A 26924-nucleotide genomic window follows, 5' to 3' on the forward strand; every position below is an offset into this window, starting at 1 on the left:
CAGAAGTCTGTGCCAGGGCCGGCTTTCCAGACGCCATTTTTCCCATAGGCGAAAACAGTTTCTCATTTTTGTCTTAAAAAACAGGCGACTAATCGTACTAATCGTGCCAAGTGTTATACTAAACGAAGCCGGTGACAAAATGCGATCGTTCTGCAAAATTTGAGCAAGAGTGCAGCGGTGAGTGCAAAATCTTTTTCTTTTGAACACGCGCAGCCAAATATTCAGGACCCTGTATATATGTATATACATATATACATATGTAATGGATTTCCCCCAGTCTTGCCTTTTAACACCCAGTGCTAAACTGGCTTGTTTATCTCTTTCCACTGATATTTAAGATATTTAAGATATAAGACTTCATGCTTTTTGCAGCAGCACGCAAAGTGATTTCTCTCCTTATAAGTGTGTAACACTACATTCCATATATTGAACCGGCGCGATGGGATGTGGACAAAAGAACATACAGCAAGACTAGATTTTTTTTTTTGCCCGCTCCGTCGCGCTGCCTTAATATACTTGCAAGATGAAGCAACTAACTCAAATCAAGTCGTTACTTTCAGTACACTGGCATTATTTCGGCAAGTGCACTCTAGCACTATCTGCAACACAGATTGCTTTTCTTGTTGCAATCACTCCTCCTTGTGCAGCCTACCTTCAATTTCTCCTTGCTTCATGCAGCAGTTTGTTGCATATGCATTTCTGCTCACTTATAAATTTCTTGTGATTTTTGCAACATCAGTTCCTTGTCTTGCAGCATCTTTTTCTTCAGCTTCTTGTCGCTTATGCCATAGACCATCCGCTTCGATAACACTGACTCTGCAAAGCTACTGAAATATCAGAGCCTGCATCCAAAGATCTTATAAAAACCTTTCAAACATTTCTCATTCCTCTCAGGTGGAAGACATGCCTTCTGTAGATGCTTTTTTGATTAGTGAAGTAGCTCTCAAATTTATGTATGAGAGTTTCATGTGCTCTTTTTACTCACCTTCAGTCAACTGAAGCTGTTTGAAGGCTTCGTCACTAGCGTGGAATGTCTAGAGACATGGCTGCCAGGAAAAGCTCCAGCCTTAGCTTGAAAAGAAACCATGGCCAGGATAACTTAACAATCCTGTTCAAATGGTATACCTTTTCATGCTTTGCCAACGGTCCCAGCAGCACTCCGTCCGTATCATTACAGGGATCAGCCGACTGTGAACGGCAGATGATAAAAAAGGAACAGAACTGAGCGAAAGGAATCCTTACATTAAACCAGCCCAGTTCCCCCTTGTGTTCCCCTATGGGCTGGAGCGGCTCTAGCAGCTTTGTGATGACTGTTCCTTGTCATGGAACAGATTCTGTGAAGGACTGATGAGTGAACTTCTGACGTAAGGCATCAAACCATTATAAACTAGATTATGCAACAAGTCAGTAAGCCCCCAAAAGTCCTGCAAATGTTTATCCAACTTGTTTCATATCTGCATGAGCAGCGAGGGGAAAGGAAAGAGGAATAGCTGGCTGCTTTCTAGTGCCAATTTGGTAGTACCAGTAGACAGTCGCTCAATGTACAGGGTGTCAAAGCGGTGGCAGCAACATGGAAAATGGGCTGTATTTGTCACCGTACATCTTGAAACTTGAATAAATGGTGCAACATGCGTTTGCATATTTTTACAAGACAGACCGTGAACTTTAAATCTGAGTTCTTGAAGAAAAAATAGAGGATGGCCTTTAAATTTTATTTTCAAAATAATTCTTTATTGCATTATTTTTTTATATTAATGAGACTAAGATAAACACTTGCTATGAATATAAATTCCTTGCTGCAGACAAAGTAAACATACCATCTTCATCACAGGCAGGTTTCATTGTCCCGAGTCAAATAGTTCCCGGGAAAGAAAACTGCGAATTAATGAAAAATTGTTGCGCGAGGTGAATTTGAGATTTTTGATTAAAACTGGGAAGAATTATGCAAGAAATAACTGCTGTTGCACACTTTTCTACAAACGTACCTCAAGATTAAAAAACATGGCACCTGTACACGGAACGACCTTTAAGATGAAACTCGTGCTTGGTGGCGGGGTTTCAGAGTCTGGCATCACTCAGAGGGTCGTGCTCTGCTACACTGCCGGTGTGTCTTGAAACAGGTAGCTAGCCCACACTACCAAGGCATCACACAAAGGCTAAGCTGGCGCCCATGCCATCATCCATGCCATCTTGACAAGCGTTGCTAACTTGGTGATGAGTTACGAAGTATGTAGAAATGATACAGAGGGTTTATTTACACAGAATTAAAGGCAAACTGGTTTAAAGGAAAAAAAAAAACATGCTCATACTGGCAGATGCACAGAGTACAGTACATATTAACATTGTAGCCTGCAACTCCACCGTTCGACCCCTAAGATGATCATAGAAACAAGGACGCAAGTAAACCATGCATAGTCATTGTCGCAGTGATGACAAAGAAGTGAACAAAATCTACCAGAAGAACAAGCCGCTCACCAAAATTCCCAGCCACTTCCTGACTGGCTTCATGTATTGGCATGATGCACAACACATGGCATTGATAATTAGCAGCCTCTTGGATGGGATGCAGTCAGCTTGGGCAGCTTGCAGAATACGCACACACCTCTTTTTTGGCAGTTAGCCCCCACCTTGAGCCTGAAGACAACTTCACAGTGACGTCACAGGCAAGTCGTTGGGGTAGACCAGAGACTTGGTGGACAGGGTGAACCAGACACTCTTGTAGGAGCTCCAAATTTGTCAGAATCTCAGTGCCCACGGTGATTAATGCAGAAGGTTGGCCTAGTTGGTGTTAATGCATTTGCTGTGACATAGTTACTAGCGCAAACAAGACTACGGAAAAAAGATGGGACAGGACAGACTTCAACTGACAAGCTTTATTCAGAAAAACATGCAAAGAGGCCACCGTATGCTCAAATAATACATGGACAGACACATTAATGAATGTGCCACGCAGGAGACAACCACATGCACAACAAGCCGATAAGCGCCCTTAACACGGAAGTGCTCAGATGTTTCACCAGGCAGTTAGATAGGGAAATATTCAAGGCGTTTTGCATTTCAAAAGCTGCTGATGAATGCATAAGCGCTCCATCACTGGCCATCACCGATAAAGAAGTGTTGTACCTTGAGAAGAACTTGGTGTATGCTTTGTAATTGCTTGTTGTAGGCATTTATCGGCTTCGTTGTGCATTTGGTTGTCTCCTACGTGGCACATTCGAATATGCGTCTGTCTGTGCATTCATTTGTGCATACAGTGGCTTCTTTGTATGTTCTTCTGAATAAAGCTTGTCAGTTGAAATCTAGTGCGCTGTCCTGTCCCACTTTTTTTCTGTAGTCTTGTTCATGCTATTAACTATGTCACAGAAAATGCCCACGAGGACTCAGTGGAATGTCGTTTGATGTCAATACAACAATGATCCCGGCCTCCGCTCTTTGGCTATTACGCCAAATGTAACAGTGGCAACCTTAACATCATTTTTTGATAAGGCAGATATTAGTGCAGAAGTGGATTTTCTCAACATCTCCCACGGACTTCCGTATCACAGAACATCCCCTGACGTGGCTAGGACAGCACAACAATCACTGCCTCTGTTCTCTATGAAATTATGCAACAAAACAACAAGCACTATCTTAATATCCTAGCCTATAGTCCTCACCGCAACGAATATACACCATCAAGCGCATAATTGTTTAAAATAAAATGAATTGATTTGTTTCTCCCGTTTTAAAGCCACTAGCTTTCTTTGGCTCTTTCCCCATTTTTATACTTTTACTTTCTCCACCAAATAGCCCTTTGAGACAGGTTTTGTCGCACCAGACCTTTACGGTGTCTGAAAGTTTAGATGCTGTGCATGGTGGGTGCTGGAGCCATGCCGTGTGTCTCCACCGCATGGACTCGTGGTTTAAAACCAGTTTGTCACCAAAATCTGCTGCACATCTTGTCAAAATTCACCGAAATGTACTCTTTTTCCATTGGTAATACACATTTCAATGCCATATAGTAGCAAAGGTGTTTTCGACTACTTTCACAATGCTTCTACGGTAACCTAGTTCAGAAATCAATTAAGACCTAAAATTTTTTTACATCGAAGTGTGGATTCGATGTTCCAGCAGAAAAAGAAGGAAGATATATTTTTTATCAAAATTAAGAATGTCATCCAGGCGTGCTTGACCAATCTGGCACAGAATCGCCCCACAGCCACATTCACTGGTGCAAACCATGACCTCCAAGGTCATGTAACTCAGCAAGAAGTTTTCTGCACCATGTAGTGGTCTCGGTTCCTGCGTAAGCACACAAAAGCTGTGAAAAAGCAATTATATTTGTCGTATCCCCTCTCTCCAAGGCCAGGTTCACTGCCTGATGAATGCAAAGAATAGAATTTTTGGAAGGGTACGGAGAGGAAGAATTTGAGAGTGACTATCTGAATTTTTTTGTGGTGCCTCTTCATGGTCAGCATCCTGCTGCAATGTTTTAGAATGCTAAAATTAAGCTCGCTTTGGCATTAGCAGGTCAGGTGCTGCATTGAGAACTTGGTGGATTTTAACCTATTTTCACTGACTGAGGGAACTTCGTTGATGTAGACGATGCAATAAGACAAACATGGCCCATTTCCCCATTGACTTAGGTACGGAATGCTCTTCTGCTTTTGTGCTGCTTATGCTAGGACCATAATTTTCCTTACTAGCCTGAATGTAGTATGTCAGCTACTCCTGCCCCACTCAATGTGGATGCACACGGCTTACCTCTTGCTGCTTGGTAGTGGTTTGATAAGTGCTCACAAGTCACAGTAGGTTACAAGGCAAAAATCAGCAGGTCAGCAGGGGTTTTGTCTCTCGCTAAGGTTGAAGAGGAGAGTGAGTCTCTCTCAGAACCAGCCTTATAGCACTTTTTTGTTAGCGTTATGGGACAGTATATCATTCTCATAGAAGCAATCAGGTGTTACTCTCTGTCTCTGCAGATAAGGCACCAAAGCAGAGCGTGATATTTGGAAGATGGCACACCAGCGCAGGCATGGTGAGATGATGGGCAACCATTGGGCTACCCAAACAAAGAGAAGACCCAAGTTGCCAGGCAATAGGAACAAACAAGACGCTTCCAAGGTTTGTGGTGCGACTACTAACCAGCCGCATGATTTTTCATTATGTACAGAAGGGTGACGTCACAGTGACGTAGAGTTACACAATGCAGCCAGACTAAAATGCAGAAGTGAAACTGAAACTGATACACCACGACACAACAGGGAGGTCTCGGAAGTGTCCTAAGCTCAAATCTTGTGTCGCATACATAGCACATAGCAGGCTAACCTGTGATGTTCTGAGAAGGATGGCATTGATAAAAGCTTGAACTAGTGTAACAGTGGAGGATGCAAAATCTCAAGTGGGTCAACACAGGCCACACTGAAGGTCTTCATGACCTACGTGTCTGAGACCCCTGCAGTAAGAAGCCAACAATGGATGCAATGTCACAGCAGCTATAAGCAAATGGGCCATGGAGCACCCTTTCCATGTTTTATACCTTGCTTCAACTAGTGTTGCTTGATGATGAGAGCGTGCCCCGAAAGTGCACCTTGAAATGCAGTTCTACTCCGGGACCATGTTCTCGGTTGATAACTTCCATGCACGTCACTTTCAGTGCTCATTTATTAGATAAGCCAGTGGGTAGGATGCCTGTTGCTCTAATGACATGTTGCTTTTAACATTACACAATGCTAAAGTGAAAGTATCCCCAAACAGAATTGAGCAAGAATATGGCTCCTGATCACTGCAACAGCTGCACATGTACTGCAGAGTACATAATAAAAATGCTTATTTGAACAAATTGTCTGAGACATCGGAGCTTGAGATTTGCTAGCAAACCACAATATATAAGAAGAAAAAAAGAAAATCACAACAGCAGAATTATAGGGAGAATACAGTTATACAAAGTGAGTCACCGTCCTTACATGTGAAGGTGGTTGGTTCAGTCTGGTCGTGTCATCACTTCTTGTTTTAAATTTCTGAACTGTCCAAAATATGGATCTGAAACACGTATGCAGTACAGGGCCCGTACAGAATGGGCCCCTATCAAGCTTCGGTGCTAAGAGGCTCACGTCCCCAGACATGCATTTAAATTTTAGCGACAAGTTGGTGCACAAGTTTACCAACGCAAATAGTTAAGCATATAAAGGAATACTAGCAGTGGTTAAACGATCAAACAACAGCTCCGCCATTGATGTCAATAGCACTTCCATTGACGTAGGAACTTCGAGGTCCACACAGGAAGACCACCACGTCAGCCACTTCATCAGGGCGTGCAGCACGACCCAGTGCAGACTTAGCTGCATCACGTGCTTTTTCCTGAAGGCTGTTGGATGCTGTCATGGGCGTGTCCGTGTAGCTGGGTAGCACACAGTTGCAGCGCATACCATCTGCCGCCAGCTCAAGTGCTAACGACTTGGTGAAGGCTACTGTGGCTGCCTTTGAGGCTGCATATGCACTGTAGCAGGGTGACCCACTGTGTGCCCAGTTGCTTGCCACAGTCACCAAAACACCGTTAGACACCCGCGCTGCCTGCATGGCTCGCACAGCACCACGACAGAAGAGGAACGTGCCCTGCATGTGTGCAATGCAAATGTCGCTCCCAGGTGATGCAAATGAATTCTATGACACAGGAATTAGCATTTAAAATAAAAACTAATATTACAGGCCTACCAAATGCAGATAAGTGAAGCTGAAATGACCAAGAGGTCCGCAGTTATTTTTCCCCGGATCAGAGTTTTCATAAGCAAGAAATAGACATAGTGGGATTGGTTTTGCCACTGTGAACCTGATACAAGATCTGATCACATAAAATATCCCATTTGTAACTAGAAAAATGCATGACGAGGTGCTGAAAAGTCCCTAGCTTTGCCACCTTACATTTAGAATTCAAACATAAACGTGTTGCCATATAAATGCTTCATGTTTTGTTAAGCAATGGTGAAAATATGACATGTGTCTGATTTTCATAACAATTTTAATTTCAGATAAACCTGAGATGGCAGAGGCACAAGCATGTTTCACGTCTGTGGAGTTAAGGGGACTCGTGAATTTTTTTTTTTTTCCGCAGAAGTGCGAAAAGGACATTCCCACTGAGGTGTCACAAACATTAGGGGAGTAGTGTTTTTCCTACAGCACAGTAAAAAAACTGGGGTTCTCATTCCAGGACAGGGCATTTTATCATTGAAGACAAACCCTGCAGTGGGCACACCACAACCTCAACAGATCCGGTAACAAGCGATGCTGTCCATAAGCTGCTTCTTGAGGATAGGCGAACATCCACCATAAAGATAGCCCAGTTTCTGGACATCTTCCGGGAACGTATTGGTTTCATTAATACCAATTTCCTACATATGCACAAGCATTCAGTGAAGTGGGTGCCAAAATGTTTGAACAGTGAACAGAAATTGGCACGAGTTCAGGCATCCAGAGCTGTTTTGGCCCATTTTGATGATACAAAGGATTTTTTTGGCTAGGTTAGTGACCAAGGATGAAACCTGGTTTCACATTTCTGACCCAGAAACCAAGGAACAGTCAAAGCAATGGCGTCACAGTGGGTCCCCATGACTGAAAAAGTTCGACGCCCAGAAATCGTCCAAAAAAGTGATGGCGTCCATTTCCTGGGACAAAGGCGGTGTTATTTTGGCGGACTACCTGCGTCAGGGCTGTAGTATAACCAGAGAGTACTACACCAGCCTCCTGGAGCAGTTGGAGGCAGTAAACACGAAACACCGGAGAAAGTTGTCCAAAGGGATCCTTGTGTTTCAGGACAATGCACCTTCACATGTCAGTGTGACTGACAAGTTATGGCTGCTAAACTGAAAACCCTGGGTTTCCAATTGGCCCACCATTGTCCCTATTCACCTGACCTGGCACCTTCAGACTACCACTGTTTCCTAATTTGACAAAACACCTGAAGGGTCGCCATTTTGACGTAGAAACTTCGGGTCGTCAAGGTCTCCGATTCCATTTGTTAAGTCGGGAGTTCCCCAAGGCAGTGTTTTGGGCCCCCTTTTATTCCTCTTATTTATAAATGACCTCCCGAATTATATAGACATTTCCATCAGGCTCTTTGCAGATGATTGCATTATATAAAATAAAATTGATACAGTAGGAGACCAGGCTAAATTACACGCAAATTTACAGAAGATAAAGAACTGGTGTGATGAATGGCAAATGGTGCTAAACTCGTTAAAAACTGTAGTTATGACAGTCTCTAGAAAGTTAAATTACTTACACTACTCTTATTTTATTAATAATCATGAACTTATAAGAGTTGATCAGCATAAGTATCTTGGCATGATTTTCACAAGTGATCTTCGCTGGAACCACCATATAGATTATGTGTGTGCCAAGGCCAACAAGTCACTCCGGTGTCTGAGGCGTAATTTGCGATTCGCAACTCAAGAAACAAAACTTCTAGCTTATAAAACATTAATTAGACCTATAATTGAATATGCGAAGGTTGTCTGGGACCCTTACACTGCTATAAATATATCAAAAATCGAAAGGATACAGCGTCTGGCAGTCAGATTCATATTCAATAAATATCGGCGGACGGACTCCCCTTCTCAACTTTGTGTACAGGCAGACCTACCGACGTTACAGGCTAGAACTGTATATGAAGGACTTAAATATATTTACCTAATAACTCATCATCACGTTCATATTAGGTATACAGACTTTTTTGAAATTCTTTCCGGTGAAACCACTAGACATCGTCATTCAATGTTTATTCATCCCTCTGTTATTCATACCGATTGTTTCAAGTATAGCTTTTTTCCAAGAGCTATCAAAGAATGGAACTCCCTGTCGGAAGAAGCCGTTTCATCTTCGCAAAACACATTGGAGATATCCTAGTTTGTAAATAATATACTTTACTTTGTGTCTTTGTTATCTTCAGCGGTTTTTGCTGTTACCTCTTGGTGCTAATAATCTTTATTGTCCCTTTTTGTGTTTCAACGTACAATTTTCCATGTACAAAATATTTGATTTGTAAATGTTCGTATTCCCCTCCTGCTATAGCCCTGTGTAGGGGCTGGCAGTATCTATAAATAAATAAAATAAATAAATAAATTGTTGATGTCAAGCAAGCTGCAGAGAGCTGGTTGACAACCTACCACAAGATGGACTAGAAAAGCAGAAACAACGATGTAATCAGTGCATCAGTCTGAGGGGGGGAATATGTTGAATAAACGTGTACTTTCAAAACTTTAACTATTCTTTATATGCAAAGCCGGGAACTTTTCAGCACCTTCTCATAAATAACTGATAAATAAGTTATAATGACATATTTCAAAATGCAGTTTGGCCAATTGTTCGGCCTACATATGAACTTCCTGATGCTACCTCTTCACACTGCTGTCAGCACTATTTGAAGTGTGGTATATTTTCTCTGCATGCCTCTGACTCAAAGCATGCGATAGTGCCTGGCAGAGCAAGACCACCAATATTGCTGGTGTACAGTTGATTCCACATAAATCACCCTTGTTTATCATGAGTGATTTGGATTGTGTAAGAACTGCATGGCCTTTCCAACTGCAATATTTTCTGCATTGAGTGATTAAAAGTTCACCTTTAGTATCCCCTTTTAAGTGAACTTAGATCAGTAGATTATAGTACTTTTGAAGTGCAAATATGTGATTTTTTACTGATAACAGCAAGTTGGTAAGCCTGGAGGGAACAATGTAGAAGCAAGGACAGGCAGTGACTCCAACTGCCGCTGTGTCCTTCATTCCATTCATCTTTTCCCGTGCATTGTTATTCTATTTCCCACAAACAATGTTTCAGCCATGGAGTTGTTCTGGCATGGCCAAGTTCAGAACTGCAAGCACCTCTACTGAGATGGCCATAGTTGCCGGTGTAACATTCGCACCTGTCCCCGTTTTCACATGTGACGCATTCTGCAAATCGTAACAACATTTTAGTGGGAGTGCGCTACTTTGTAGAATAGCATATTTCTTAACCATACTGCCCTATATCCTTGAAACATTTCATCCACAAGCTGGTAACAATTATTTATTTTAGTTAAGGTTCAGTTTGGGTTCACCATGTTTCAAGAATATTGGTTTGAATATGGTTTTCAAATCAGGTTCAGTTTGGGTTCACCATGTTTCAAGAATATTGGTTTGAATATGGTTTTCAGTTCAGGTTCAGTTTGACACCCTGACAATAACTCTACATACTGGCACAAATCTTCATTGCATGTTCCTCAATAATTTTTCTATAGGTCAATTGTCCTTGCCCTTAGCGATAATTTTGGTGCCTGCTTCTAAATGAAGCACACACATGCATGCATTTATGGAGCAAGGAAAAAAACTAGGATAGAATAATGTTAGGTAGCATATCCTCAGCAAGGCAACCTCCTTTGACACTGCCCCTTTATTCTCTTTTCCTTTCAAGGCCCATCAACACATTGACTCTTGGGAAATAAGCCTGGGCATGAAGGACAGATCTTTCAAGGCATTGTTTGGTTTGAGGTGGCTTTTAGTTATGCTCAGGTTACAATCAGCCTATGCTACCAATTTTCCACTCTACTCTCTGCGACGCATGAGGTAGCTAGAAATTACCACTTGCCTATCACATAGTGTGGGGTAGTTTCCCATTGGCCTTCCTTTATATTTATTTATGACGACGCTTCACGCATGATGCTCCCTTGTCTTTTTATTTCCATCATGCATGCATTGTAGTAAGCAGCTAAAGTACCACAATGCATGATGGTGAATGCAAAATTATATAGATATATGCATACATACATACCCCATTGATAATCATTCAAGGGTCAAACTGTGGAATGACCAATTTGAAAGTTTGTGCTTGTTTTGCCATTTGTTACACTTTATGTGTTCTTCATTCTCAGTCCCAGCATAGTTTGAAGCATGTTCCTAGAGGATACCTGCTGGTCATCGCATTCCACTAAGCACATATGAGTCATTGCCAGGGGAAATTAAGAATGCTTCAAAAATGCTCACCTTAAAGTTTATGTTCATGATTTCATCGAATAATTCCTCCGACATGTCCACCAAGGAGGCAGGTTTGAGGATACCTGCACAACTTACTGCAACACTGAGTGGTAGTGTGCACATTTTTGTGATGGTTTCAAAGAAAGTTGCAACGCTCTCCCCACTCGAAACATCCACCTTGACTGCCTTGTGAGGGTGGCCCACACCTGAAAATGTTCCACACCCCAACACAGATATAAGTCTGTCAGCACTTCGCTCCAGCACAAGGCAGGAACAACACAAGTGTTAAGACTGTTTGGTTTTTAAGCAGCATGTATTTGTCCATTTTCTAATCTTCCCTAGGTGAAATTGAATCACTATGTCATAAGCACATTTACAGGGTAAAGAAAGTGAATTGGAAGGAATATGTAATAAAGTGGAAAAGTGGGCGAGTTGGTATTCATTCATAATGGTAACAAAACGACGGACGTGGTGAAAGAACACAGGACGAGCGCCGACTCGCAACTAAGTCTACTAAAACTCACACCAAGGAATATAAGTGACACAGGCATTCACATGGCAAAACAAGGAAAGCACAATGAGGAAGCACAAGAATGATTATGCACATGTGCCTGTGCATTGCCGATAATGAAAGTGTAAGCCTCTGCTCAAAGGGACAACAATTTTGTATAAGCATACTGATGTATCCACTAGATTAGTCATGGAAGCAGCCCACATAGAGCGGAAAGGCATGTGGTGTATTAGCCAGCCTTCGATCGCCCTTTCTCAGCAGGAATTAATATACCTAGATAGCTCGATACGGTAACAGATGCCCTGTATCCACATGTCCTGGTTGTGTTTTCCTTATTTTGCCATGTGATCGCCTGTGTCGCTTATATTCTTTTGTGTGCGTTTCATTAAACTTAGTTGTGAGTCAGCGCTTGTCCTGTGCTCTTTCACCCTGTCCGTCGTTTTGTTCGCGCTGTTACCTTAAGAAGGAATATTGTGTGGCAAATAAATTCTGCGGAAGTCTGCAAGGTGGAGGAAAGTACATGAAAGGGAAAAATTGGCATTCACCCGAATTGTAGAACGAAGCTACAAAGGAAACCCATATGGATTTCTCAGAAAGAAAGCCTCGCAGTTGAAGAAAAATTCGTCCTGGTCCGGATGCCAATTTTTCCCTTTCACCATACGAACTGATTGAAACTTTTGAGACCTTAGTTTTAGCAGAAATGCAACAGTGACTTTCTTCATAGCGTTTAAATGCAGTGCTTATCACATTAGTTCCCTTCAGTGCTGTGGAGGCTGGAGTGTATTTATGCACGTGTTGTTGTGTGCTTTTAGATAGCAGTGTTTGTTCAGGAGGGGAACAAATGCATTGATGGAGAATGATAATTACTTCATTAAATACAAGCATTCTATTGTTGTGAGAAGAAGGTAATAAATAATGAGGATAAAATAATCGTGGTAAGATTGTGCGCCAAAAGAAAGAGAAGGATGCCAACCAATGAGGTGCAGTTAGTAAATCTCAGACACTTTGGCTTCCACACAGAAGGCTTGCTCACAAAACAAACTGCTTGAAACAGTGAGCCTAAGTATGCTACAGTACCTGATCTAGGCACCCTGTGTATGCAGGTGAAAGACTGCCATCATTGTGATTCAGAATTTTTCTTGTAGTCTTGATAGTCAGGAATCGAAATACTACTGCCATAAAATTCAGTTTCTTTGGCAATTATCATCAAAGCCATGCTCTGGTCAATGTCATGATTAGAGACTGTTGCAGGACAATATTAGTCCATAGGTAATTTGCGTTAGTGCATATACAGGTATGATAGTTCTTACTAATAGACTAATGAAAATATGTATTAGGACCATCGTCAATTAGAACCATTACAGATAAAGCTTTCTGGCCTTGTAAGTTGTAGTGGCCGAATGAGGTCATGCACATTTGTTTTAGCATTTGTATTGAAATCGTAACTAAATGCCAAATGCTTTTGATGGGGCTCATTATGTGAATTGGTCCCAATAAGTCACACTGGATGAGTAATGCTGTGAAACAACAAACTAATTAAACAACAACAATGACAACAAAAACAACAATAATAATAGCATAATTGTAATTTTAGTCCTCAAATAAGAGATATTTGCAGTTTGGTATAATCAGAGAAGAGCAGCATTTAGATTTTCAAAGTTAAAAATCTGCCATAAAACTTTACTCGTTTGTCTTGAACCACTGGCACTACTTGGCAACCTAAATTTTTTTGCATACATATACATAGCATGTAAGAGATTGCACATAGTAAAATGATGGGTAAGTGATTAAAGTGAACAGCCATTGTGTATTCATGCATACAAACCTTATAAGCTTCTAGAATTGAGTGTCAACCACTTGTTGGACCAATTGGGGCCTATGGGTCCCAATGGGTCTAATTGGAAATCCCTTTTTTGTTTGACTGGGCTATTCATTGTCACCAAGCAAAAAAGTTCCTTATAAGAACTTATTAGGATAATATGCTATTAGTTGCCAACAACGCTATAGTAGACTACTACCTTTTTCTGTTGGAATTTTCTGTATGGTGTCACTCCACACGTTATAACCTTACAGTGGCACAATGAAACTTTAGTGAAGTACTGTCATGCTCCACTATAGCATAATACATGCCTTTGCAGCTTCATTATACTTTGTGCAGTGTAAAGTCACTTCTATAATGCATTGTTTAAACTGGCGTATGCGAAGAGCATGCCACAAAATTCCTTTACTGCAGCGAAATTCAAGAGCTAAGTGCTAATGATGGTGATTATTAGTGGCTTTTATCATTCCTCTTGTAGCCTTAGAAAAAGTGCACTGCGGCCCTTTGAGTTATCATAGAACACCTTTTGATCTCCTTTCTCTTCATTGTATAGTTTTCTATTGTTCTTCCTTGTATCTTCTCTAATTTCTATAATGAATACTTACCCTCCCCTTGCCAAACATTAATCTTTTTGCCTCACTGTCCACACTATGGCATGTAAGTGGCCTGTTTTCTACCTCTTTTTTGCCATTAGGAATCTACATTTCATCTGAACAAATGTATACATAAAACTTTTGTGGCCCACTTGCTTTAATCTATATACTTCAGTCTTTCCTAAAAGAATATTTTACCTCGCTCTTCCCTAACTTAAAATAGTGGCGATCACATGTTGCTTCGTACCACTTAATTTGTGGTATTTCCATGATCACCTCATGCTAATTTGCCAAGGCAACTATAATAGTGTGCTAGTTTGCTTCCTACCGCCTCGGCCTCCGAGGTACTTCTGCACGGTTACGTCTCTCTCCACTTCTGTTTTCCTCTTCCGTCATGCAGTTTAGTAAACCAGACCTCCTTCTAGTAACCCTCTATGCCTTTATTCTATCTCCACTGCTCTTTGGCTTACTTCCAGCCCTAGTTGACTGTACACCTGATGTTAAAGATAGCATTTAATTTTTGAATGCAAGCCCTAGTACCATTACATCTTACCACAGGCCTCTCGCTACTTCATATACCTGTTATGCCTCCATAATGCTTTGTGCGTCATTACAGCTGCATTTTTCTTGCCTTTTATTTTAAGTGCTTCTTCATGGGCTCTCAAATACGTTGTGCCCTCCATGATCCATGTACCAAGGTATTTGTATTCATTTACTATTAATAGTTTGTGATCATGTACGAGACACCCTGATCTGTGTTGCCACTGAAAAATATGAGGCTCAGTTTTCCTACACTATATGTGAATCCCAGCTTACCATCCTCTTGTCTAAAGACATTCGAGTATTTCCTAATCCATCGAGTATTTTTGTGACTGTCGGCTAATAAGACAACATCAGCTGCATACTTTAAGTCGGGTATCCATTGCCCTAAAATGCCCCCTTCTGTTTATACAGAAGATTAAGCCCTACTTTACTCCTCTCTAACACCTCTCCCATTTTTCATAAATATATCATAAAACATAGTGAACAGTCTCATCCCAGTCCTTTGTTGATATCCACTGTTTCCTTTTTACTTACACTTTCCCCCAAAAATTGAGGCTGAATTGACAGTTTTCAGTTCATTAGTACTCATTGCCATTGGTGTTTGATAATATCTCCAGCATCAGGACTGGCTCAAATTTTCTCTTATAAACAATTATAACGTAAGAAGCTTCTGTGAATATGGGCCCAGAATTTTATTCTCCGTATATTTCCATTAGTAGCGTTGTATTGTCTTCATCCACACCCTCATCTCTTGAGAGTACGCCTGGATGCTGTCCAAATCAATGTAAAGGTCTGAAGGAACTTGAACAAAATGATAAAATCTCTCACATGCTTCTACATTTTTGGGAGCTATAATTACGGCATCAAAATTTGACTCCTCGATCAACATTGAGCATGAAAATTAAGTGTTCTGACAATTTACAAAGAAAATCATCTTCAAAAACACAATGTATCAAGTATGTTCTGTTTAATCAGTACATTCTGGAGTAATCACAACTAAAGTACAAGCCAATTGAGAGTTGTGTCATTAGGTGCCACATTACACTGCGACTGAAAATCGTCCTTGACAACATAGATGAATGTAGTCTTTGATAAAAGCCTCAATGCCCACGCATGCAGCAGCAGTGACTACCTAGAGAAAGGCCCCAAGATCAATCACATGGTGAAAATGTTTGTAAATTTTAGCCTCCACAAAATTGGACTTCAAAACGGCATTCAAGAGCAGGACTGCAAAACCTTGCAGTTGTCATGGTTGGACCATGTACCAATTCTAGGTAAACTTTTGCCATAAATAGTGGCATACAAAATGATGTGCATGCCACTTGAAAGCAGGGCATATCCATTTCTCTTGAATGTCACACTGCAGTACCATTTCAAGCACAATGCCATGCTGCAAACAAACACAACACAGCTCACCAAGAATTGACAGTCTCATCAATTGAGTTTCTCCTTTGAAGGAAGCTTTTCATAACTACAAAGAAGCTAAACTCATCTTCAGTAAAGCAGGCATGAAGCTTAAAGAATTGGCTACCAATGACAAGCTAAGGCAGCGTGCGATGCTGATGGCTTGGACTTTGCCTCATCAGAGTTCTTACAAAGTTACTTACTGTGCAATGGGACACAGCTGCTGACACATTGCACCTTAACATGGAGTCGATGGTAGAGTTTTTTTTTAACAGAAAAACAGCACTTTTAGATGTATCCTTTAGACTAAATGTTTTTTTTTTTTTGCCCTTAAGGATGGTTGTCTTATTACCTCATCAGTATAAGCCCTCCTCCAAGGGCTGTTGGAGCAAATAACTGAGGGTGAAGAGGTTATGCCTGAAGCACTTTGCCAGAGTGGAAGGCTTGGTGCAAGGAATTGAATGGTTGTTATGTGTTTTCACTCCTCAGATACGAGCTGATCTAGGTATTAGACAATCCTGCTAACTGTCAGCTTAAGATATTTGCAGATATGCGCAAGCTCCAATGTCTTCAGTGCCATGGCTTGTCTGAGTTGAGAACCAAGCTAGTAACATTTATGCTCAGCTCCTGCTTTTAAAGTGCAGAGTCACTCCAATGAAGTGGGTCACTTTACTGCACTTGGAATGGGCAGCTGCAGTTGTGGCTTCTAGAGTGCTAAAGTACTTGTATGAACAATGGGAGAACACTTGGATGGATTTAGCTCTAATGCTTTGAGTTCAAAGCCTCACAGCCAAGTGGAAGCAGTTTGTTTCTGATAGAGCTGCCGAAATACATGCAATTGGTCCATTGCACCAGCATCCTATTCTGGAATACAAAGCCCAGCAAATGTGTTGGCTCATAGACTTTCACTTGACATGCAAGATGAACAGCTGTGGTGAAAAAGACCTGGTGGCTTTTGCATTGATTTAATAGTAGTAATAGTAGTCAGCCTGCAAAATGTAACATTCAAGACTCCTGAAGAGGAGATGAACTATTTTTATCCAAGGTAAAGATGAGTGTTCCAGTCCTCATGAATGTGGCAAAAGAACATGTTTTTAGGACCAGTGTATGGTGACAGCCTGGTTGAAATGCTGTGTGCACAACAGTTATTCACCAACATATCACAGAGAAGGAGCACGCACAGCCACAGATCTTCAAGCTGAGAGCATCTTGTTCAAACAAATACACACAGATACCTACACCACAAAGAGAACCCAACTCAATGTAAGATGACGCCTCGTCAAAATGTTATTAAAAGACCTGCACACCTTTATTGATAAGAAAAGCATTCTGAGGATAAGAACTAGCCTGCAGAATGCCAATGTCACATGCAATAATAAGAAGAGAAGTGTGCCTCTGGCATGTAACACCCATTTCACAGGCCTCGTCATTTTGTGAGCGCATCGGACAGTGCTCCGTGGTGGTGCCAGTGACACTTTAACAGAAGTTTGAAGTGCATTTGGAATGGTGGACAGTGCCAATTTCAGCACATGTGGTGTTGAAGATATGATCAAACATCTCCTGTTTGACTGCCCAACATATGAAGATGAGAGGATTGCCCTTCAGACAGTTTTAGGGCACTTAGATGACAGGCCTTTCACAGAAGAGATCTTGGGGCCTTGGCCTCGTGCGTTTGCGATGGACAAGGCCAGAAAAGCGCTGCTGCATTTGTTGAAATGCACTAGCCTATATGACCGCTTGTGAATGATTCAGTGATGAACGCTTGATTGTGAGTGTACCAGTGTAAAGTGTGAACTTCTCATCTTTCAAACCCCTTCCCCCTTGCAGGGTAGCCTACCAGGCTAAGCCTGTCTAACCTTCCTGCCTTTCCCTTATGACTTCTCTAGCCCTCTTTAACAGAAGTTTGCACCATATACAGCGAGATTATTTCCTCTGAGTCCCACTGGGATCAGTCATGACTGCACTATTGTTATCTTTGTCAGCATTCTTCCCCTACCCTACCCATCATGCAGTGTATAGGCTTTCCAGAATAAGCTTCTTATTCCACTACTTCTGTCAAGCACACACACAAATGCACTCATACAGACTGCAGCTGCAGTAGAGAATCTGCATTCTCAGGCAGAAGTGCACCATTGTTTTAAACATCTTCAGTGTTTGTGACAGTTTTATTTTATATTTTACAGGTAAACACTGTGTACATATGTAGAAAAGGTTAGTGCAGTGGCATGCTTAAGTATTCCTAACGACGTCCCATTGGAAACCAATGAGATTGCTCATCCAAGTGACATCACTCACCCATTCAGCGGGGGTGGAAGAAAACACGTGGAGAGGCATTGCTTTGATCAGTAGGGAATCAAAGCAATGATTTATATACTATATTAATAAATTACGGGGTTCGTGCAATGCATTTAAATTTGGCCCTTAATGTTCACAAGGACCTTTCCTACCAAATTAATGCATTTGTGCAAAATGCCAAAATTATTTAACGCCCCAGAGAAACACTGCAGTTGCTCTCCTCGACCTTTCTTTTTTTGTGTGTCTGGGACAAAAACCAGTATAATCGTTTTTGTATTTTCTGCCCGTTGTGATTGTATTGATACCACAATTAAAAAGATAGGCTTAAAAGGCCACTTTAGAAAGCTGACTTAAAAACTGCAAGAAAGTGGCACATTTTCCTCAATCTGTTCTCTTTTGACCAAAAATTTGAAGCACCATTAGAGACCTCAATAGCTCCTAGCTGTGATTAACCGTGGCTGGTATCAAGATCAATACTTGGTCACACAACCTTGTGCCACAACCACTGCTGCAATCCTAAAAAGGGGTAAATTGTAGAGAGCAGGCATAAAGTTTGCATCTTCTGTCGGGTTTTCCCACTCCTAGTAAACAGATCCACGCTCAACATTCGTCTACGATGGAAGAGTAAACTGACCCTTCATGATGGTGACAAGGGCTGACATTCAGCCAAGTGTTGGTTTGGCATCTTAACAGGTATAAAGCACTTTAAAAGACAGGGATGAAAAGGGAAAACGCAACATGAGTGCTAAAGTATGGCTGCTTTCGTATGACTTTATATACACACTCTAGATGTTAATGCTCATTCGGCCAGGCATGACAACGCAGTATAGCAGACATGCGATGATGTGACATCATGCATGCGAAGTATAATTCCTTTACACTCGAACACTGAGCATGCACAAAACATTTTGACACCGCTGTTAGACTGCGCTGATAGCAGTCACATCATAAGTGTGGCTGTTCATTGCTGTTTTCTGCCAAATTGGCTACTCTTCGGCAGTGCTTAAAAACTTGAGGTTAGCTCCCTGGCTATTTTTAGTTACTTTGGATTTCTTGGATCACTCGAAAGCATTCGACCGCGTTTCCCACAATCACCTACTTCAAAAACTCACATCTATCGGAATCCCAAATAGCTTGTTTACTTGGCTTGAACACTTCTTAAAAGGACGCACACAGTTTACCTCTGCAAATAACCATAATTCGTCCCTTAGCAGCGTAACATCGGGTGTGCCACAAGGCGCTGGTTTATCGCGTCCACTTTTTTTCATCTACATCAATGACTTACCTGCTAACATTAAGAATAAATTACGCCTTTTCGCAGACAACTGCGTCCTATCTTCCCCTATCAAAGGCTCGAATGACATCACCGCACTACAACAGGATCTCGATTCCATCGCAGTATGGTGCGAGAAATGGTTCATGCTGCTTAACCTTACTAAATGCAAAGCTCTGTCATTCACCCGCAACCACAGCTTAAGTCACACCTACACAATAAATTCAGCTCCTATCAATCATGCCCCGTCTTACAAATATCTCGGTGTTCACATGACATCGACACTATCATGGTCGACTCAAATTGACACCATCTGTTCTAATGCTTCATGTATCCTTGGATATTTAAAACGTAACCTGAATGCCGCATCACCAGAAATAAAAAAGCTAGCATATCTAACATTCGTACGTCTGCAGTTAGAATATGTGTCATCTATCTGGCACCCTTCCCAATCATATCTTACTTATGACGTAGAAGCAATACCAAATCGCGCTGCTCGGTTTATAACTTCCAATTACTCTCGTGAAACCAGCGCACGATTTTGCACGCTGTGCACAAGAACACCCGATTAGCGGTATAAGTCAGTGCTACATGAACACAAGGCAGTCGCAAGCAGATACCAAAGCATGATCGTGCGCTGGAACACGGTAGAAAATTACATAGTTTCGCTCTCAGCATGTGCGACTGCACGATGTGGGAACAAGCAGACGAAACAGAAGTACATCTCTCTTGCTGCGATGCGAAGTATAACAAAAACATGCAGACATTCGGTTTGCGTGTTTTATTATTTCTCTAAACGTTAATTTGTCTATTTAAGCAAGAGATTACACAAAAAACAGATGTTGCCTTGAATAATTCTCGAAGCGTCACATGTCACTTTGAGTGACGTCACAGCATATACATGTACGTAGGCACACTTGCTGATGTATGTTATCCTCCGGCCTTGGAGCGTGGCGCCTGTGAGGAGAAGGGCTAACGGCGTTTAGTTTGAAATTTCAGCTCTTTCCGCCATGCGTAGCAACGTATTCTTAGCAGATACGATCAATAGCGCACATTGTATGCACTGCGCTTGTCAGCTTAATATGGCCAGACCTGGTGAGGGGCCGTTTAAGACATTCTTTTTGTCCCTCTGCTTGTAAATGATACAGTGCTCGTAGACACTGCCGCATTAATCAGCCTCATAAATGAAAGAATTATGGACGAGGCTAACATTAACACTGACAGGTCAATTCAAGTCTATAGTTACGATGGAGCCTTGCAGGAATTGGAACGATAGATAGACACAAAGGATTAGCTTAGAGACCACGAGATTATGACAAAATTTTTGGTATTGTCTGGGGTCTCATTTGATATTCTATTATGACCACACATGAAGCTTTTAAACATTAGTATATAGTGGAATGACGTGATCACTACAGATGGACAGAGTAGAACTGGAACTACTATCAAGAAAATAAGAACCATTGTACGTTCTGAAGGTGTTGTGTCGAAGTTTCCAGCACTCGTATTTGTGAACACATATCCACCCCCTACAGCTGCTATAGAAGTTCCATTTGAGTTGCGAGATGTGTCCATTGTGAGGAAAAAGTTGTATAGTCCGAGTCAAGAGAAAAAGTGCTATCTATATAAAGCAAGAGGTCCAAGGAATGCTCGATTCTGGTATCGCTAGACCATCAACCTCATCATTTGCTTCACCAATCACCATCGTACCCAAGCAAGATGGATCGCTTTGCGTATGCACAGACTATCGATTAATTACCAAGCAAACAAAACTCTTCCTTTTTGCAATGCCTTGCATAAACGAAATAATGAGACTGGCGGCTGTGAATGTTTCTCAAGAATAGACACATGTAACAGAGGACAAAGGAGCCAGCATTTTTGTTGGCAATCAGTGAGAGCACCAGATTTGTGGCTGCTAAGCCTGGCAAAAAAGACGTGAACTACGTCATTTTGCTTCTTGAAAGCAACATATTTAATAATGTAAAAATTGTAGTAGCTGACAATGATCCAGCCTTTCGTAGTGGCAAGCTTCGTGCTTGGGCCCAGCAACACGACGTCAAATTACATTTACCTGCCCTGTATAATCCAGAAGCAAATTCCCTTGCAGATAGAGTTAGATGCAACTTAAAGAAGTTTATGGCTCTCTACCCCGACGTCAAGGGCGGCTGAAAGTGCACGGGAAGCAGTTGTTTCACATCACAACTGTTCCTATACTGTATGCCTATGATGCAGCCTTTATTTCATAGCTTTTGGAAGATCTGTGCGGCTTACAACAGATAAGGAACTAGCGATTATAGACAAGGTTACTCTCTGGGAAGCTATTGTCTGCAGAGCAGCGTGCAGGCAATAGGGAATCCTGAAAACGGTTTATTACGACTCCCTTTCTTTGCAGAAATCCCACCCCTCAGCAGCCTACGCGAACCAAGAGGCACCCTGGGAGTCACACAGGTGTCCCAACTGTGGCATAGCCAAACGACCATCTCCAGCCCACCTGTTTGGGGAGTGCCAGCACCACGCTCAACACTGGGACCACCACCTGAGGGCAGTGCAAGTGTCATCCTATGAGGTGTGGATTAGGCGGGTAACCGGATCAGTGGATTCAGACAGGGTCATTCTGGACTCGCTCTCAAGTTTCGCCAAGAAGCGCAGGTCCTAGGAGGGCTCTGAATACGCCTCCACCTTAGTATAAAAATACATTTTTATCATCATCATCATGAAGGGTCGACAGGCAAGAACGAGGAGAGAGAGAGTCGACTTTTATTGATGACAGCAATCACGGGGGCAGACGCAGCCTCCCTCCGCCTAGCAGATGGCCAAGATCCCCTGGGTCTTAGTGGCTGCCTTGGCTAGCTGGATGGCCCAGACCTCGCTGGTCTGAGCTGGGCAGCAGGGTCTCCCACTGCTGCTGGTTTTGAATTTTGTGGCCTTCGAAAGGTGCCGCCTTCGAATATGCACGTAGAATATGCGGCAGAGCCACCCTACGCTTACATAATTGACACTAATCATTGTATTGGCCAGGAGAGAATTCGCTGCGGGCCACCAGGTTAAGATACATGTTTGTTTGCAGGAGGTGTCATGCCACTGCCTGTTTCTTGGTTAGCTCGAGATGAGCTGGTGGGTATCGAGTCCTACCCAGCCTAGGCAATTTCTTTGTAGCTGACCATGTAGTCTCCCCTCGTTCCCGGCTGGGCTGGCTCACTTGCTAGGCGAGTAAGTCCTCGAGCTACCGTGTGAGCTGCCTCATTGCCGGGGAGAGAGGAGTGCGCGGGCGCCCAAATAATTTGCGTCGTCCTGCGATGATGGTCGCTGTTATTATTTAGAATTTTGAGCGCCTCTGGTGAGATGCGTCCTTTTGCAAAGTTATGAACTGTGATCTTTGAGTCACTTATGATAATTCTAGCTTTGGTGGAGGCCACCGCTAATGCTATGGCCGATTGCTCCGCAACTTCAGGGCTTTCCGTTTTCACGGTTCCGTTCACGAGGGGTCCTCTGTCCACGTCTACCACTATGACAGACATCCCTTTGCGTCCTCTATATTCCGTGGCACCTGCGTGGGCCACGCTTTATACATCATGGTATTTGCGCTCAATGTGGCGCGCCCTTGCCTCTCGTTGCTGCTTGTAGTGCTCCGGGTGCACATTCTTTGGCAGTGGAGGAATTTGAAGTCCCTCCTCGTCTCTAGTGGAATGCCGAGTTTTATGCTGTGTTGCCCTTTGTAGTGAATGTTTAGTTTCCGTATAATGTGTCGCCCCATGGGGCTCTGCGCGAGTCTTTCAAAGTGGGTAGTGGTGTGCACATCGATTAGTTCATCAAGCATGTTGTGTAGCCCCAATTCTAAGAGTTTGTCATTGGGTGTTGTGACTGGGACACCAATTGCCTGTTTGATCACTCGTCTGAAGGTGCATTCCATCTTTTTTTTTTTTATACGCCAAATGTTAGGTACGGTGCCACATAGACGACGCGACTGATGACGAAGGTCTGCACTAAACGAATAAGGCCAACCTCCCTCATGCCATAATGTCTATTGGCAATCTGATTAGTCTGAGTGTTTGCTGTGCACTATTCTCTAGTGCATTGATGGTAACGAGGTTTCTGCGTTTCGCATGCAACCGGAGTCCCAAGACTTTGATCTGGTCTAGGATAGGTATCAGGTGCCTGATTGCCTTGATATTAAGGTTCGGTTTTCCTCCGTATTGTTCCCAGGTCGTAGGGTACACCAGGTTCGGACTTCTGCAAGGAGATACTGAGCCCCTTCTCTGCCGCATAGCGTTCGATGGCTTTCGTTGCCTGTTGGCGGGTTTCCTCGATTTGGCCCTCGCTGCCGCCTGCCACCCGCAACATTATGTAATCAGTGTACAGGCTGTGGTTGAGGCCGCGGATCTAGCCGAGGATTTTCGGCAGGCCAATCATGGCCACATTGAAAAAAAGGGGGGGCAATACCAAGCCTGCAGCATTCCCCTACTACCCAGTTTTATGTTGTCCAACTTAGCTGTGCAGTTTGAGAGAAAATCCCAGGCATAGATGTAGGCCTTGCGACCAACCCTCAGGTCCTGGAGGTTTTCTAGGACCGCCTTGTGCGTAATATCGAAGACCTTGGTCAGGTCCAGCCCTAAGATGGCTTTTAGTCCTGCTCCTTTGCCCCACACATCGAGGATTTGACAGTTTCGGCCTGAACCTGGTCATCGTGAGTGGATACAGGCCTCTGTCCTCCATGTGACTGCTTAATCTAGTGAGAACAATGTGTTCCATCAGCTTTTTCATGCAAGAGGTCAGAGAGATGAGCCCAAGGTTCTCAATCAGTGATTTCTTGCCGGGTTTGGGGATAATCAGCACATGCCCAGTTTTTCACTGCCACAGTATTGTGCCCTGCTCCCAGCACTCATTCATGTACTTTGCAATTGCTGTGATGGATTTGTCGCTTAAGTTTCGGAGAATTTTGTCCGTGATGCCATCCGGTCCCAGCGCCAACATTGTGCATAGCCAGAGTATTTTGGCCCTCACTTCGGCCTCAGTGATTTCCTCGTCCATCGTGGTGTTTTCCCTGCCTGTGTACGCGTCCTGTGGTTCTCACGTAATGCTTCCTATGTATCTGTATCACAAATCAGTTCGATGTGAGATCCCGTGTAAGTGTGGGAGATCCTGTTGAGGTTCTGTCTCTGTGTCGTTTTGCTGCCCTCGGGGTCTAAGAGACATCGGAGGATGTTCCATGTTTTGCCTAGCCCAAGCAATCCCTCCATGCTGTTGCATGTGGACTCCCATTGCTGTTGGGCTAAGCATTTCACATGATCCTCAATGTCCCTGTCTAACCATGCTATTCGCCGCTGCAGGGCCTGATTCAGCCTCTGGCGTCTACAACATCTTTTACGCTGCTGCGCACCCTTCCCACAGGTCGAGGAGTTTGCTGTAGGCTGCTTCGAGCCCTGCTTCCTCAGGAATTGCTCGAGTAGCCTGCTTTACTGCCTTGTGTATGTTGTGTCCATTCATCAATGTCTCTAATAATTTCTGTGCTATCGATGTCTGCAATTGTGTTGTTGTGTTCCTGTGCCTGTCTGAATATAACCCAATCCACCATCGTCAATCTCATACCCTTCTTTTTTGTGGGTCCCATGTGTACTGTTGTGGCTATAATGAAGTACGTGGTCGCTGCCCAGATCGTCCTGTGTATTCTTTGTGAACGTAAGGTCGGGTGTGGTATGCATGCTTGCGCTGTTACCCGTGTGCGTGGGTTGGTTGAGAATCCATAATGAGTACAAGCCCCTCCTGGTTCGAGTCTATTCAGAGATTCCGTCCTTTGAAGGTTCCTCTGCGATAGCCCCACGCGGGTTGCATGGGAAGAGGAAGCTTCAATTCGGAATGTTATTCCGTACAATTCCTGGAGGGAAGATGACAGAAGGCACAGAGGATATAAGGCTCCATGGTCAGGAATGGAAGCAGATGAAGAAAAAGTGGGATGCTAAGACTGTCAAGGATGGGAAGAAGAGAGAAGTTGGATATTGACTATGGCAACTAAGTGATTATAGTGAATGCTCGAAGGCTCCAAGCTTTCGGGGACTTCTACAAATCACTTCCACATGTTTGACTTCTTGTATTTACGACTCTGTTCAGCACTCGGTGAAAGTGTCCTCTGGTGTTGGTATTCATCTGCCCCTTGGCAACTGATTATAGTGAACGCTCGAAGGCTCCAAGCATTCGGGGACTTTTACAAATCGCTTCCACATGTTTAGCTTCTTGTATTTACGATGATTCTGTCCAACACTCTGAGAAAGCATCGAGAAATGCAAACGGGATGACAGCTGCCAAATTCTTGGTCGGCACTTAGTAGGTTGATGGCAGTCACTAAAGGAAGCACAAAGAGCAGGGTGCCCCGAAAGCTCCTTATCGGGCCCAATTGATGTTCCAAATGTGAGCATGTTTTCTTTGTAGCAAATCTTATAATGCGAGCTGCAGTTGAAAGGAGTAACACGTCGAATAGTACACTGTAAAATCTCAAGCTTCAATGTGTGCCAGCCAGCATGGACGTATTGGCGAAAGTCACATGCTGTTTTTCGCAAAGCAGCACGGGACAGGTACTGCTGGTCATAGAGTTTCCTACAATAATTTCTAGAGGGAACTCTGGCGCTGCAGTCGTACCACCATGGGAATGATGGGGAGTACATGGATTTGTCCGATCTTTGTGCTTGTGGATTCAGACGTTCTTGTGGCTTTGTATATTATGCTATATAAATCTTATTGGCGTAAGTTCCAGAGCAATCTGTACTCTTTGAAGTGCATAAGACGCCGCGAACATGCACAATTGCTATTAATTGCAACGATTGAGCTTGTCCAGGTGGCCAAATCGAAACGCGCCAAGCATCTCAAGGCACTAGCATGCCCGCGATAAATTCATAAGAGTGTTTCGTTCGCTTGTCAATGCATGCGTCCATAGCTTAATGGTTTCAATATAAGGCTTATGTGCTAGAGTTCCTGTGTTCGAATCCTGCCGCCGGACAATTTTAATGATATTCATTTAATTATTTATTACGCAGTATATTGCTGAAAATGACGAGTTCACAAAGTCACAAAGGCGTTTGAAGCCAAAAGAACAAAGTTTAGGCAAATCCATGTACTTCCCATCATTCCTATGCCGGTACAAACCCTCTCATTGCAGCTCCCGTAGACACTAGCGCCAGAGTTCCCTCTAGTAATTGTTGTATGAAACTCTATGCTGCTGGTACCATAGAGTTTCCTACAAAAATTACTAGAGGGAACTCTGGCGCTGCAGTCGTTGTCCTACCATGGGAATGATGGGAAGTACATGGATTTGTCTGATCTTCGTGCTTGTGGATTCAGACGTTCTTGTGGCTTATATATTACGCTATATAAATCTTATTGTCGTATATTTCGGCGCAATCTATATTCTTCGAAGTGCAGAAGACGCCGGGAACGCGTACAATTGCTATTAATTGCAACGATTGAGCTTGTCCAGGTGACCAAATCGAAACGCGCCAAGTGTCTCAAGGCACTGGCA

The 26924-nt window shown here is 42.9% G+C and overlaps 2 protein-coding genes across 3 annotated transcripts in view; one reads left to right on the forward strand and one right to left on the reverse strand.

Moving 5' to 3' along the window:
* On the forward strand, window positions 1–22137 carry LOC142587502 (uncharacterized). 2 transcript variants are annotated; one of them, XR_012829559.1, is made up of 3 exons: window positions 1–177; window positions 4959–5100; window positions 7005–7085. XR_012829559.1 is itself a non-coding variant. In XM_075698567.1 (2 exons), the coding sequence occupies exons 1-2, from the start codon at window positions 4993–4995 to the stop codon at window positions 22071–22073; spliced, it is 372 nt and encodes a 123-aa protein (XP_075554682.1). In that variant the 3' UTR covers window positions 22074–22137. The 2 variants fall into 2 exon arrangements, 1 of the variants encoding a protein (XP_075554682.1); XM_075698567.1 differs by lacking the exons at window positions 1–177; window positions 7005–7085 and adding an exon at window positions 21810–22137 and having other exon boundaries at window positions 4993–5100.
* LOC142587496 ((3R)-3-hydroxyacyl-CoA dehydrogenase-like) overlaps window positions 2232–26924 on the reverse strand; it is a 26511-nt gene continuing 1818 nt past the window's right edge. Inside the window, exons 2-3 of the mRNA XM_075698554.1 lie at window positions 10989–11185; window positions 2232–6591 (exon numbers count right to left, since the gene is read on the reverse strand). Of these exons, the coding sequence (XP_075554669.1) occupies window positions 6190–6591; window positions 10989–11185 (599 nt within the window). The 3' untranslated portion in view covers window positions 2232–6189. The remainder of the gene's footprint in view (window positions 6592–10988; window positions 11186–26924) is intronic.

The sequence above is a fragment of the Dermacentor variabilis genome, chromosome 1 (assembly GCF_050947875.1).
Source record: "Dermacentor variabilis isolate Ectoservices chromosome 1, ASM5094787v1, whole genome shotgun sequence".
In the NCBI taxonomy this organism is placed as follows: Eukaryota; Metazoa; Arthropoda; class Arachnida; order Ixodida; family Ixodidae; genus Dermacentor; species Dermacentor variabilis.